The sequence below is a fragment of the Excalfactoria chinensis genome, chromosome 22, assembly GCF_039878825.1.
Source record: "Excalfactoria chinensis isolate bCotChi1 chromosome 22, bCotChi1.hap2, whole genome shotgun sequence".
NCBI lineage: Eukaryota > Metazoa > Chordata > Aves > Galliformes > Phasianidae > Excalfactoria > Excalfactoria chinensis.
In genome coordinates, this window is record NC_092846.1 from 1,301,301 (window position 1) to 1,316,951 (window position 15,651).

Sequence of the window (15,651 nt, forward strand, 5' to 3'; positions counted from 1 at the left end):
GCCTCGTGCACCTCCAAGGATGGGGCACCCACAAAGAGAAATCTTCCCCAGAAGGAGAACAGAGAACATTCAGCACTGGTGGCTGCACAAAAGGGAGTTTCCAGGCCAGCACTGCAGCCAAGGAACCCCTACACCCAATGGGAGCAAGGCATGAACATCCCCAACCCAAACACGTGGAAGCACCAAAGCCAGCAGCCCGACCTTGTCATATTTAAAACAATTTTATTCATGAAAATATGCTGTACAATGCACTATACACAGTTCTTTACATTGCCACATACACAAACTCTAATAGCACAACCAAGAAAGTTACCATTGCCATACGATAGATGCGTGGTGAGAGATGACGCCTGTCAGAGACCCTCCCCCCCAGTCTGTACAGTTATAAATACGAGGGAAAGGACGGACCGAAGCCACCGGATGAAGAAAGCTGGTGGGACCCCTTGGTGTCCCCTGGCTCGGTGGGCGCGGAGCTGCAGGCTGTGGGGTGGGGACGGGGATGGGGGTCGGGGGAGGAGGCTGGGGTTGGGGTGGCCAGCGCTTTGGGAGCTGTTTGCAAAGGATGGAAACCCAGCATGGCATGACTTGAGCTCCCAATGGGCGTCACCCTGTGCCACACGCTCAGCTCCTTCCCCATCCCCCATCCCACCCGGAGCCCCTCAGCTCCTGCCTGACTCCCCCAGGCTGTTTATAGGGGGGGGGGCTCAGCCCACGCTGCGTTCCATCCCTCGCACCGCACGACCACTGTACACACGACGCTTAACCAACACGACTCCACCGCACACACGACAACCCCACGGTCACGAATCACAAAGACAGCTTCGCAACGGGACCCCCCCCCGGGGGGTGCGAGCGGGGCCGGGGGCTTTTCTCATCCTTTGGGGGGCTTCAGAGGGTCCCTACGCATGGGGCATCCCCGTCTGTGTGCCGGGTGCTGGTGAGCTGCTGGCTGTGCCTACAGAACCGCCACTTGGGGGGCACACAGGGCAGGACCTCCCCCCCCCCCTTTCTCCAGTGCCCTCCCCACCTCTCCATGTGCAGAGCTGGAGGAGGGGGGGCAGGGATTGCTCTGCGATCACAATCGGTTTCCAATGACTGAAACACGCCTGAAACAAGAGGTGGTGGTACAAAACGGATGATCCTGACCCAAAGAATAATCCTTTTTTAAAAAAGCATTCGAGAAAGATTATATATAATAGAATATATTAAATTCTGTACATGATCAAATAATGTAAACATAATTAATTAACCTGTAAGAATGTCTTTAGAGACTATGCCCGCCACGTGCCCGGGCCGGAGGTGAATGGTGGCGCTGCTCTGCCAAACCCAGAGCCGGGGGAGGCGCAGGGGGTGCCCACCCATGGGCCCCAGTGGGACCACCCAGCAGGACCAGCAGCGCAGTGAGGAGGCAATGCTGGAGCCAGCGGGGAAGAGCTGGGCTGGGACAATGTGTTGGCTCAGCAGAAGGAGCCTTGCTGCGTCCCATGGACACCCAGAGTGACCCCCACTGCAGCCCCAAACTACTGCTGTCAGCTCCAGCACTCAGCCCAGCTGGGACAGGTGGTAGGTGCAGCTCTGTGCTGCACAAGCGCTGCTGTGGTCTTTTCCTCCCCTCCCCAAGCTCGACCCTTCCTTCCAATGCAAGAACTCAATGGCAAAAGAGTGCATGAAATCAAATAAATACACCCCCCTCCCCAACCCTGGGACTGCCCCCGGCTCATGCACGGGGCACCCGGCTCCAGCACTGACACCATGGCACAGCCCACACCAGGCAAGCAGTGCCAGCGCCGTACACAGAGCTGCCAGCCAGCCTGCCCATGGCACTGAAGCGTGACCATGGCACTGCAACAGGAACATGACACTGAACGTGACCATGGCACTGCAGCATGACTGTGACACTGCAGTGTGGCTGCGGCACTGCAGCATGGCCACGGCACTGCAGTGTGACCATGGTACTGCAATATGACTGTGGCACTGCAGCATGATCACAGCACTGCAGCATGACTGCTGGCATGCATAGTGTACACGCGTTGTTGCATCCTTCCCTCTGCCACCAACCCTTCTTGCTTGGCCCCTGCACCAAGCAGAAGGGCCTGTGCGCATGGGCAGAGCTCAGGTCTCCATAAGGGTTTTGAAGGTGATAAAAACCCCAGATCGGGGCAGGCTTCTTTCTACTGACACTGCTGCTTGGAGGACTCACTTCCTAAGGTGTCTCCAAGCAAAGAGCACACAGAGCAGGTCCCCACATCACTAGCTGTCCCCACTCCTCCACCTGGCCTGAGGGCCACCAGCACAAGAACAGGCCAAGCTGGAACCAGCGCTCAAACCCTCTGGGGATGGGTTCCCTTCCTGCTGCCCTTCCTGTCTGCCCCCGGCGCCTGCCCCATCTCCATCTGTGACCCTAAGGTTTGTGTTTCATCGCAAGTTTGACCCGATGGCTCTAGCCCATCTTAACAAATAAAGGCAGAAGAGAAAGGAAAAAAAAAAAAAAAAGAAGAAGTTTGTCTCAGCGTTCCCCTGGCAACATCCCGGAGGCAGGAGCCTGGCGGGGGTCACCCGGGCACCCAGCTCTGGTTTGTGGGCTGTGGACCACCGGGCAGCGTGGGCACGTTGAGCGCGTTCTGCGGTGGGAGCGCCGAGTCGAAGTTGAAGTCCATCTCATCGCTGTCCATGAAGTCATTCAGGATGATGGACTCCACATCGCACTCCAGGCTCCCATTGAACATGTCCAGGTCCAGGTCTGCTGGGAACCTGTCCTGGCCCAACACCGGGGGATGGACGGCCCCCGCGTAGGGCGAATCCAGCAGGCTCATGTGCGCCCCTTGGTTGGCGGCGTAAGGGTGCAGGTGCCCGTGGTGCGGCATGGCCGTTGCACTGCACGCGTCACCGGGCAGGCTCATAAGGCTGACGGGGTTGGCTAAGGCACTGGCATTGAGCGCGGGGTGATGGCCAGCGGGTGGTGGGTGGTACAGCGTGCTGCCCTTCAGCAGAGGGGCCGGGTGGGCCGGGTAGGCCATGCCCTGCTCCCCACACAGCAGTGGGCTCTGTCTGTGGCCACGGGACGGCACCGCAGGGCCGGGTGGTGGTGGGGGCAGGTCCCCCGGCACCATGCTCTCTTTGTGCGCGTAGGAGATGGAGGAGAGCAGGTCCTGCAGCGAGGAGGCGTTCCGGTAGGAGGCGGCAGGCGAGAAGGTGGCCTGCTTGTTCTCCTGGATGGTCTGCATGGGCAGGCGCCGCATCAGCCCCAGCGCTGGCTGGCTGTAGATGGTCCCACAGTACGTGTTGGTGGCCGGTCCCATGCTAGAGCACTTGGAGTTGAAGGAGAAGCTGGAGCTGCGCTGGCGCAGGGGCAGCGGCTGCGAGGGGCTCATGCTGTAGCCATCCTGCAGGTCCTCCAGCAGGCTCTCCCCCAGGCTCTCCCCCAAGCTGATGGTGCCGGTCAGGTCGGTGAGGCGAGGCAGCTCGACAGAGCAGCGGGCGCTCAGGGAGGGGGACACGGTGCTGGAAGGGCTGGGGTACATCAGTGGGGAGGACGGCGTGCCATCGTCCTCCTCCAGCTCATCGGGCTCACGGTTGGCCATGATGGGGGAGAGGCGCCCACTCAACGTGCTGGCTGACGAGCTGGCCCTGGTCCTGAAGTCCGCCCATGCATCGTACTCATCGCTGGCGTGGGACGCTGGGCTCTCAGACCACTTGGCCTGCTGTGAGCTCGGGCTGTCGTCCCCACGCTCCGGTGTCACCTGCAGCTGCTTCTTTTTGCTGGCCTTGCCTTTGATGCGAAGGAACTTGCTGTTGTTGTCCATGGAGACAGCCCTCCGGCGCGGCGTTTTGCCTGTCTTGCCACCCTCAGGGTTCAGCATCCACCAGGAGCTCTTCCCCGTGCCCTCGTTCTGCACGCGGATGAAGCGGGTGTGCAAGGAGAGGTTGTGCCGGATGGAGTTCTGCAGGGAGAACAAGCAGAGGGGACGTCAGGTGGGCACTGAGCCCATGGAGGGGCAGAAGCCAAGTGAGGTGGGAGAAGATCTCAGGCCTTGCAGCTCATGGGACACCACTGCAGCTCCCTGCTTACCCAGGAGGGATGCAGAAGGGGAAGGAATGAAGGTGTTGGGGAGAAAGTTCGGTGCCGTCGCCGGCGTATAGAGGAATACTAATGAAGAGGCGAGTGAGCTCCAGCCTCATCTATCATATTATGTAATGGCTTACTTCTCTGCACTTCATTTATTTGGAGATTGCTCCCAGGCTGGCTCCTCGCCAGCAGCCACCAAATCCAAGTCTACAGAAATCAATCTCGCACTGACTGATTAAGCCGTGTTTAGAACTAATTGCTCCTTCGTGTGTGGGGAGAATAAATTACGGGCTTTAATTTCACATCTTTAAAATGCAACTGCAGGTATGGGCTGGCCATTAACCCCTTCCTGGATGGCCCTGGGCACAGCTGGGGAGGGGGCAGGTAGAGGGGATGGGATGGGAAACAGTACTGCCTCCAGCGTGGAGAGGCCCCGTTGTCCTCATAGCCCTCCTTGGGGACACCTGATGGCCCAAGCTTTGCGCTGTGCCACCGTGCTGCAGTGTGAACTGCAGGGGACTGGAGCGGAGCATGCAGCACCATCATGATTGCAGGGCCAGCAGCAGCTTGGTGCCACTTTGTCCTCACACACAGGGACACCCAGGGGTTGGGGACACCTTGAAAAGGACTGTTGGAATGTGATACACCCGGGGTTTGGAGACACACTGTGGCTGAGAAAACACCCAGGGGTTGGGGACAACAGGGGGCTGGGGACACTCAAGGTTGAGGGAACCCAGGGGTCGGTTGTCCCTACCCCTTCCCTGCCTCCCGTCTGACGCCCGAATCTCCGCACCCACCCCTCGCCCTGCCCCCCCAACAGAGGAGGGAAGGACCCTCCACCCCCAAAGCCCCAACGGAGCCCCCTCTCCCCGCCGCCCCCGCCGCCGAGCCGCATTGTCAGGGGAGCGGGCGGTGTGAAATCGGTCTGATTAGCAATTAGTCCCATTGTGAGAGGATTAGCCGGACCCCATTGTTCGGCGGAGCGACTGCCGGGTGATCTGCATCTGGCAGCGCCGGGAGCGCCGTCAGTCGGGGGCTGGCGGTGGGTCCATGGGGGGTATACGGGGGACCGGAGGAGCCCCCGGCCCGGCTGCCCCCTCCCCCGCGAGACCCCGATACGGCCTCTAACGAGTGCTCGGCCGCACTAGTGCGGTGCCGGGGTTAATTGGTGCCGATTTATTCCTCTTACACAAAAATTGCCTCTATCGCTGGGAGCATCCGCGGGGAAACCACGCCTGGGGGGGGGCACAGAGCGGGCGGTGGGGCACTGACAGGGGGTGACACCGCCCCATAGCACCGCTTAGCAGCAGCCCTATAGCCACGCTGCACAGCCTCATGCCCAGCCTTAAGCCCTGCAATGACCCATAGCCACATCTGTGCTGCACCCCATAGCATCACTCACAAACCCCACAGTGCCCCATAGCCACATCTCTGCTGCACCTCATAGCACTGTGCACAAATCCACAGCGCCCCATAACCACATCTGTGCTGCACCCCATAGCACTGTGCACAAACCCACAACGCCGCTCCATCCACGCCCCACCTATAGCATCCTATCACACCCTGTAATCTCCACAAGCACCTTGGGCATGGGGCAGTCCCGCTGTGCCCTCCCCATGGAGAGGCTGAGAGGGATGCTTCCAGGAAGGGCACCCCGGCCCTGCCGTGTCCCCCCCCGTCCCCTAACTCCGGGCAGCCCCATGGGGGTCTCGATGGAGACGAGCGTATTCGGGTCAGCGCTCCGGCTGAGCGGAGCGGGGCTGACGGGCCGCTAATTGAACCAAATGCCCATTAACGGCGTGACGGGCCGTGTCCGCCGAGCCCCACTGCAGGTGGCGACTCGCAAGGAGCACAGCGGTGGCCTGAAGACCGTCACCGCAGCTCCTGCCCCGTCTCACTCTACCACTGTCGCTCATCACACTATGGGGTGGGGAGAGGATCAGCCGGACCCAGCACTGCCAAACCCAAAAGGACGTTGGGGTGTCACGGAGTTGGGCTGCCCTCCATCCCCGGGAGGTGCCACAGGAGGGGAAGAGGCCAAGCAGTTCTCTCCCGGCTCTGGGCTCTCTGCTGCCACACAGCTGGTTGCTACCCAAGCTCTGCAATGGGAGTGATGCCGTTGCCATGGCAGCGGGTTGATTTTGATTTTAGCAGCTGCCATCATTCAGGGGACCCTCCGAAAAGGACAGCATCCACCTCGGGGTCCCACTGTGTCCCCAATCCCCACAGCCCCACTTTGTCCTCCCAGAGCACCCATAGCAATGGGACCCCCAGACACTTCACCCTACCCTTGTTCATGCCCTGGTTTGGGGATACAAGTGCCCCCTTGGTCCAGACCCCTCTGTGGCACTGGGGACACGTCGGGAAGAGCCCCCATCCCACCCCCTCACCATCAGCCACTTATTCGTAATGCTCTAATTACACCCCAGAGCTGCCCACCGAAATAGCTGCAGTAAATCACACCGAGCTGCCGTGTAATTTTTGCATGAAATTACAGTGTTTTTTCCCCTGGGTTCAATTTCCTCCACACCGCGTTCCTCCCGCAGCCCAAGCACTGCAGCCTCTCCCCGCTCACCTCCTGCTGCACAGATTGGGGCACGGCTGCTGGGCACAGCCCTGCAAACCCCACACAACCTCAGCTGGGGGTCCCAGCCGTGTGCTGCCCTCCAGCCCCAAAGCACAGACCCCAAACTCCACTCCAATGTGATGCACTGCCTGCTGCAACGCCAGCATCCCCCTGCTCCAATCCATGTTCTACCTCCCCCCCCAGAGACCTTCCTTGCTCCAAGCCTGATGTCCCTCCTTCCTCCAATGCAATGTTCCCCTGCTCCAGCCCCAATGCCCCCCTACCCCAACCCCAATGTCCTCCCTGCTCCAAGCCAAGTGTCCCCCTGCTCCAACCCCAATGTTCTCCCTGATCCCTGGTATCCCCCTGCTCCAACACCAGTGTTCCCCTGCCCCAATCCCAATATTCCCTTGTCCCAATCCCATTGTTCCAACCCCAATGCCTCTCTACCCCAACGTCCTTCCCTGCTCCCTAGTGTCCCCCTGCTCCAACCTTGATGTTCTCCTGCTCCAATCCAAGCATCCCTCTGCTCCAACCCCAATGACCTTCCTTGCTCCAACCTCAGTGTCCTGCCTGCTCTAACCCCAGTGTCTCCATGTACCCCCCAGTGACCTTCCATGCTCCAACCCCAATGCCCCCCCATTCCAAGCCCAATTTTCCCCTCCTCCCCAGTGTCCCCTGAGTGCTGCTGCCCCATAGAGCACCCATGGGATGGCTGAAGTGACATGGAAGCCATGCACACGTGTGTGCACACACACCCATGCTTGCACTCAGGTGCACACCCATGCACATCCATGCATGCACCTGCACGTGGACATTAATGTGCACAAACACGAGCACCCATGCACAGCCACATGCACATAGCCCTGCATGCACACAGCCATGCAGGCAGCCCCACGCCCTTGCACACCCGTGCACACACACAGGCACACAGCCATGCATGCACACACACCCACAGCCATGCACACCCATGCATACACCCATGCACATACACACCCACACATGCACACACACTCCCATGTGCACACCCATATGGGAACACCCATGCACACCTTTGCACACCCCCATGCATGCACACACGTACCCCACACACACTGCAATGCCCCCCCTGGGCACAGCTGTCAGGTCAACCCAAGCGGGAATGAGAGCAGAGCTCAGCTATGATGGGTACACAGGTGGGTCCCATCTGGCCCCACTGCTCATCCCCCGCCCCACATCCTGCTCTGGTGCCACCAGGACCCCCATACCTGCCCACCCCACAGACGCTGGGTTACCCAGGTAACGGTGAGGGATGTGTGTGAGGTGTTGGGATGCCATCGCCGTTGCCAAGGGAACAGCAGGCCGGTGACATCCTGCAGGTACAGGGAGTTGGGAGGGGGGGGGATCCCAGCTTAAAGCCCCCCGCCCCCCCTCTCAGTGCTACCTACCCTGCAGTGGGGATGAATCCAGGGTTTGGGAGCAGCGACCAAGCAATCAGCCCGACCCCAACACCAAATCATGGGCCAGACTCCAAAAAGTCCATCAGTCAGAACCCAAAGATCACAGACCTGACCCCAGAGTTGGTGGATCAGACCCCAAAATCCATCAGCCAGACCCCAAAGTCCATCAGCCATGGACTTGACCCCAAAATCCATCAGCCAGACCCTGAAACCCACAGACATGACTGCAGAGTTCATGGACCAGACCCCAGATCCCATCAGCCAGACCCCAATTGCACAGTGGGGCTGGTGACATCCCTCAGATACAGGGAGATGGTGAAGGGCTCCCAGCCCCCCAGTACTGTGTGCCCCACAGCGGGGCTGAGCTCAGGGCATGAGAGCACCAGGCACACCCCAGGATTTCCCCATACACCCCAACCTTTCCTGTCTGGGGTCCTGGTACCCCCTCAGGCAAAGCGTCATCCCCCATACAGAACATGGGGCTGCCCCACGGGGGCTGCAATGGGGCATCCAATGGGGACAAAGCAGGGGGATGCTCCTGGCTGAACAGGAGGTGAGGACTGGGGGATGTGGTTGGGGTTGAGAGCATGAGGAGGGCCATAAGGCGTGGGGCAGCACGGTGGGGACATCAATAGGGTGTAGGGCAGCGCGGTGGGATGGAAGGCGGACGCAGGGGGTAAAAGCCCCACGGGGTTTTAAAAGCTGCGGGGGGGCGGTCGTTGTGGACGAGGCAGCAGGAGGGACGTGGAGAGGTCCCATCCCCACGGCGTGACCCCATCTCGGGGGCACCTGGCAGCCCTTCAGTCGCGCCGCGTCCCCGTGGGGCCCCCGCCGCCCCCCGGCTGCTGCGTGACACCGCGCGGTAATTGAATCAGACGCTGCTGCCGCCTGCAAAGCATCCCCGGCCGGCTGGGCACGGCGCCCACCCGCTGGCTGCCGGCCCTCCTCCTCCTACCCCCTCCCAGCGCCGTGACCCACGGGCAAGAACCCCCGGCCCCATAGCGTTGGGTGGGCGCGGGGTCCGACCCCATAGCGTTATATGCAGCGGTTACCCACGGCGCGGGGTCAGGCTCGTGGGGCTGGCGGCGATGCAGCTCGTCCCGCGCCAGGTTCCTTCACTACAGAATGTACCGAGGGCCGAAGCTGCAGCCAGGGACACGCTGTGCTCCCACTCCCGGAGCTGTTTTTCCTGGCCGGGCTCCTGCTCCGCTCCCGGCGCCGCGCTGTGTCTCAATGGGGCCTTTGTTTGCTGCCTCTCTGCTCACCTCCGGCCCCTAAACGCTGCCCCACACCACAGGGACCGGGAGCTGGACCCCAAAGTCCAGCCTCCAAAAGACCGTGGATCAGAGCCCAAAGTTTGTCCACGGGCCAGACCCCAAATAGGAACATCGGCCAGACCCTTAAAAGGATCAGGCACACCACGAAACCTATGGGGCAATCCCCCAAATTCATGGATCAGACCCCAGAAATCCATCAGACAGACACCAAAGCCCATTGGTCAGACCCCAAAGCTCACAGATCAGACCCCAACATCCATCAGCCAGACCCCAAATCCTACAAACCAGCCCCAAAGTGCACTGGACCGACTATGGGTGCCCCCCACTCAACCTATGGCTGTAGGGACACTATCATCCCCCATAACTCCAGCAGCAATGGAGGTATAGGGTATAGGTATAGGATCTGTGGGGCACGACATGGGATTTAGCAGGCAGGGTTGCAAAGGGTTTGAGATGAAGAGTTTGGGATGCAAAGTGCAATGCATGGGTGTGCACACACACGTGGGAGCGCACGCGGACGGCCCCGTGCACACAGCGTGTGCAAGGCAAGCTGCTCCTTGCATGCACAACTGGATGTGCAAAGGAAGACTCTCCATGCATGCACACATGCGAGCGTGTAGAGCGGTGTGTGCAAGCCGAGCTGCTGCATGCATGCACACATGCAGGTGGGTGTGCAAGCAGAGCTGCTCTGTGCGCGCTCAAGCAGCTGTGTGCAAAGCAGCGTGTGCAAAGTGAGCTGCTCCACACATGCACATTTGCAGGAGGGTTTGCAAGCCATGTATGCACGTGCAGGGGCGTGCGAAGCAGCGTGTGCAAGCTGAGCCACCCCATGCACACACACACAGGGGGGTAGCAGAGATGGGACCCCCAAGTCAGAACTGCAGCCCCATAGGTGGGGTGGGACAGCACAGCACAGCACAGCGGTGTCAAAGCTGATCCTTCCAAGCTGAGGCGTGGTGCTGATGCAGGGTGTTGGTTTCCCATTAACAAGTGCAGGGCGTGAGCTGGAGCAGCAAACTTCAAGTGCTTTGGAATTGATCAAATAACAACTCCCTAATTAAGCTGAACTGTCAGTCATGGGCACCCGCTGCCCTGCATTGGGAGCAGCAGCTCCGGCTGTGTGTGCACAGTGTGGCACAGGGGGACCGTGTGGGGTCAGAGCATCCCTGCCCCATAGAAGCACCTCTGCCCATAGGAGCATCCCTACCCCATAGGTGCCTCCCTACCCCATCAAAGCAGCTCTGGCCCATCCAAGCACCCCAACCCCATCAGAGCATCCCTGCCCCATAGGGACATCCCTGCTCCACCACTGCATCCCTGCCCTATAGGAGCATCCCTGCTCTGCCACTGCATCCCTATCCCACAGCTACATCCCTACCCCATAGGAACATCCCCACCCCCACCACAGCATCCCTGCCCCATAGGAACGTCTCAGCCCCATCACAGCATCTGTACCTTATAGGAAAATCCCTATTTCATGGGAGCATCCTTGCCCCATCAGAGCATCCCTGCCCTGTAGGAACATCCCTGACCCACAGAAACATCCCTGACCCATTGGTGCATCCCTATCCCATCAATAGCATCCCTATCCCATCAATAGCATCCCTTTCCCATCAGGACATCTTTGCCCTATTGGAGCATCCCTGCCCCACAGAAACAACCTTTCCCTATAGGTGCATCCCTGCCCCATCGGAGCACCCCCACCCCACCGGGTGCTGCTGCCGGTTCAGTTCTATGCCTCAGTTTCCCCCCAAGCAGAGCCCTGGATGAACTCAGCACCCAAGGGGAGATGTGGGCACTCCTGGGGGTCCGGGCTCAGCATCCCAACAGACGGGACGTCCCGTTCGGCTCCCACCCCGATACCCCATAAGGGAAGCAGAGCCTTCGGGCCGCCCTTCCGACTCCGACTGAGCGCTGCCCGGCTCGAGGAGGCTGCCGAGCTAATTAGCGCCGGGCCCATTAACCGGGACCCCCTCGGACGGCGCCGCGCTCGGTAATGAAGCGCTGGAAATCCGCACCGCTGCTCTCGGGTGGGGAAAGGGGGGATGGAGGAGGGACGCGGCATCTCCGGGGGCTCTTTAATCCGCTCCGAGCGGTTCGGCACCGCCGAGGGGACCGCGCAGCGCCGGGCAGCGGGACGGGAGGGACGCGGGGAGAAGCCACGCGGGGACCGCGACACCGGGGCGGGGGGGGGCAGCACCGCCAGCAGCGCGGGGACAGCGGGACGGGGGGGGGTCCATGAGATGGGATGGCGAAGGGCCGGAGATTGCGGGGACAGCCAGGGGACGCGGGTGGCACCGCCGGCGCTTCCCGTCCTCTCCCCGCGGCCACGCGTCGGAGCCGATGCGTGCAGGAGGCGCACACCCAGAGCGCACGCCCGCGTGTCGCCGTGTCCCCAACACACCCAGGGAGGGCAGCGCTCGTCCCCGCGGGGACACCGGCACGACGGACCGGGGAGGGCTGCGCCGGTCCCCGCTCGGTAGCGCTGCCCACGGCCGCACGCCCGCACTGTCCCCACGCAGCGCACGGCCGTAACTCCGCCACCCGCGGGGACACCCGGCGGCTCACACCGCTTTGACCGGCCCGGTGCTCACCCGGACACCCCCCAGCACCGCTCCGCGTCCTCGGTGCGCGCCGGGAGCGTGTCCCGGTGATGTCCCCGGCGGGCGGGGGCTGTGGGGATACCCCGCAACCCGAGGCAGTGCGGGAGTCCCGGCATGGGGGGGGTCCTACAGCTCCCGGTACCGTGGGAGGGGGACACGGCCACGGGATGGAAACACGGCTACGGTTGGAGGCGGACACGGCCATGTAGGAGGGGGACACGGCTGCTATGAGCACAGCTCCACCTGTGCCACCGGCTCCGCGCTGCAGGTGGCACACAGCTCAGCTTCCCCGCCCCAAAAGGGCCCCGTTTGCACCCAAAAGAGTCACCCTCTACTCCCCATGACCGAGCCGGGCTGAGCCGGGTGACCGATGCCGGCCGCGGTTCGTTACGGCGGTGCCGGAGCCCCCGAGCCCACCACGCACCGATCCCAGCGGAGGCGGCAGGGCTGAGCAGAAAGCGACTCCTCGTTCCCGGCACCGTCAGTACGCGGCGACGGATGTACCGGGGGGGTCCCCGCTGTCTCCGTGCCCTCGGGAGAGGAGGGGAGATGGGGGCGGGCAGCGGGGACCGCCGGGCACGGTCCCTTCCAGCGGTGCCACCGTCCCCGCGGGGCGCACCCCCGTGTCACGCTCCCCCACGCCGAGGGCCCGGCCCGGCGGTTCGGTTACCTTCCATCCGGCGGAGCTGTTGCTGTCTCCTTTATCCTTAAAGTAGGGGACGTAGCGCACCATCCAGTCATAGATCTGCGAGAGCGTGAGCCGCTTCTCCGGGGCGCTCTCGATGGCTTTGGTGATGAGGTCGGCGTACGAGAGGTTCCCCCACGCGTTCCGTCGGGAGGTTTTGGCCTTTCGGAGCTGCCCAACGTCGGCTCCGGGGGGCGGCGGCGCGGCGGCGGCGGGGGCTCTGCGCTCCCCCGGGATACCCCCTCCGTGCTCGGGACCGTCCGCGGGGCCGGGAGCCAAAGCCGGGGGGGCTCCGGCCGAACCCCCATCGTCGTCCTCAGCGAAGTCGGGGTGCGGGAGCGGCCAGGTGCACGAGCGGGGCCGGCTCTGCGGCTCGAAATCCGGGTCGATGTCCACCTGATGCGCTTGAAGCTTCTCTTCCATGGTCCAACCCGCCCCGCACCCCCCCCGCAGTTACAAAATAATAATAATAATAATTAATATTATTATTAGAATTCTCTTTTTTTTCTCTTTTTTGTATTTTTTTTTTCTTTGCCTTTTTTTTTTCTTCTTCTTCCCCTTTTTTTTTTTTTTTTTTTTTTTTTTTTTCCTTTTGACGGAGAGGAACGAGAAGGCTCCGCTGACGGGGCTACGGGAGGCGGAGGGCCGGGGGCTGCCGCATGGTGCGCGGAGGGCGCTCAGCGGGCGCGGAGCCCCGGCACGGCGGGCGGCTGGCGGCCGGCGGGGGCGGCCATGGGGGGCTCAGCCCGGGGAGGGGAAGGGGAGGGGGGGGGAGGGGGGCGGCCCGGCGCTAAGTCCGGCGGAGCCGCGGAGCCATGCACCTGACAGCGCCGAGCGAGGGAGGGCGGGCGGGCGGCTCCCCGCCCCTCCGGGCCCCTCCGCCCCTCCGCTCCCCCGTCTTCAGCGGCCGCGCTCCGGCCGCGCGCCCGCCCCCCCCCTCCACCACCGCCGCCGCCGCGCCGCCGCGGGCCGCATGCTGGGGCTGCTCGCTCCGAGCCGATCGCCGGAGCCGCCGCCGCCGCCGTGCCGCGGGGCGGGGCCGTGCGGGGCGGAGCCGTGCGGGGCGGTCCTCGTTCCCCCCCCCCTCCCCCCCAGCCCCAATTCCCCCCCGGGCGGCCCCGACCCCGCCGCCGCCCCACGTGTGCCCCGGGCGCGCCGCCCCGCCCCGCCCCGCCCGCCCCCCATTGTTGCCCCGCGCCTCCGCCGCCGTCCGATTGGCTGGAGGAACCCCGCGGTCACGCCCCCGCGCCAGCCTATTGGTTCTTCTCTCCGGTGACGTCACGGGCGCGGCGGGACCGCGCGTCACCCCGGGCAACGCAGCCGCGGCCGAGGGAAGCCACGCCCCCTTACTACGGGACACGCCCCCTCCTCCAGCGAGGCCACGCCCCCTCGGCCGGGAAGGGGAGACCCCGCCGGTAGGCCCCGCTTGTAGCCACGCCCCCAGCGTGAAGCCACGCCCCCAGCGAGAGAAAGCCACGCCCCCTCCGGGCACCGCCCACGTGCGAGATCCGGTGCGTGGGGGGGGGCGTTGCGGGGCGGCCCCGGTGGGAAAGTGCGGCCGGGTGTGTGCCGGGATGGGGGTGTGGGATGGGACCGCGTCCATGTCCCGGTGTCCCCTTAGTGCTCCAAACTGCCCCTTAATCGCCATAATGATGGCGATGGTGGTGATGGCAATGATGGTGGTGATGATTCCATAAGCCGTAATGAGGATGTTAATGATGATGGTATTGATTATATCGATGGTGACAACGATGGTGGTGATTCTATAGTGATGATGATGATGGTGGTGATGATGGTGATGATTTTACAGTGTTAATGGTGATGATGGTGATTATGATGATGATTCCATAGCAGCAGTGATGACAATGATGATTCTATTGTGACAATGGCAATGATGGTGATGGTGATGATGGTGATGATGGTGATGATGGTGATGATGGTGATGGTGATAATGACAGTGGTGGTGCTGCTGCTGTAGGGACAATGAAGGTGACAGTGATGATGATGATGATTATGGTGATGATAATGATGGTGACAGTGATGGCGGTGATTCTATAGTGACAATGATGATGGTTATGATGGTGACAATGATGGTGACAGTGATAATGGTTGATGATGGCAATGATTCTGTAAGAAACAATGGTGATGATGGTGATGAGGGTGATGGTGATGATGGTGATGATGGTGACAATGATGGTGACGTTCCTATAGTAACAATGATGGTGGTGATGATGGTTCCATAGTGACAGTGGTGATGATGGTGATGATGATGGTGGAGATGACAATGATTCTATAGTGATGATGGATGTCCACACTGCCAAGGGGGGAAGGAAGGAGGTGAGGAAGGGAAAGGGAACTTGGGGGGGGGGGATGGGGAGAACATGGGCCAGTGCTGCACTTGTTTGAGCTGGGAGCAGGCAGGGATGGATCCCTGCAGTGTCTGCAGTGCAGGAGGATCTCGGGCTGCACGTATGAGAAAGTACTTCCAAGGAACGTAAACAGGAAGTTAAAGGAATGAAATAACCAAGTCAGAATGAACCATTTTTCACTCTCCTGCGCTGAGTTTGGTGTTTTGACACCATCAGGATAAACATTTTGACACCGCCGAAACAAGAGAGTCAAAGTGGTTCCTCTGCGCTTCTTTGCTGGGGAAAACAGCAGCGAGATTGGTGAGTTCTGGGGAAGGGCTGATCCTCAATGGGACACCTCCCAGGAGTGCACCAGGAGTGCACCCCCCTCTGTGTGCATGGAAACACGTGGGGCTGCAGGGCAGCAGGGCTGCATGCAAGGCGCTGGGCAGCAACCTGCTGCAGAGGCAGAGGCATGGGCACAGTGATGTTTGCACACATGTGAAGGCACATGCTTGTTGAAACACCCATGTGTGCAACCTCATGAGTGCACACGCTTGCACTTGTGACACCTGTGCACACACTCATGCATGTGCATGCACTGTTGCTGCATATGCACTGCAGGGATGTCCCCAAGGTGGGTCTGGTGCTGCTGCACCCCCATGGG

The 15,651-nt window shown here is 61.5% G+C and overlaps 1 protein-coding gene across 1 annotated transcript; it reads right to left on the minus strand.

The window, feature by feature from the left end:
* Positions 1-209: 209 nt before the first annotated feature.
* Positions 210-13,189, minus strand: FOXO6 (forkhead box O6). Its single transcript, XM_072355597.1, has 2 exons — positions 12,622-13,189; positions 210-3,941 (listed from the first exon to the last, which is right to left on the minus strand). Exons 1-2 carry the CDS (start codon positions 13,057-13,059, stop codon positions 2,553-2,555), a joined length of 1,827 nt encoding a protein of 608 aa, XP_072211698.1. The 5' UTR covers positions 13,060-13,189; the 3' UTR covers positions 210-2,552.
* Between the last annotated feature and the right edge of the window lie 2,462 nt (positions 13,190-15,651).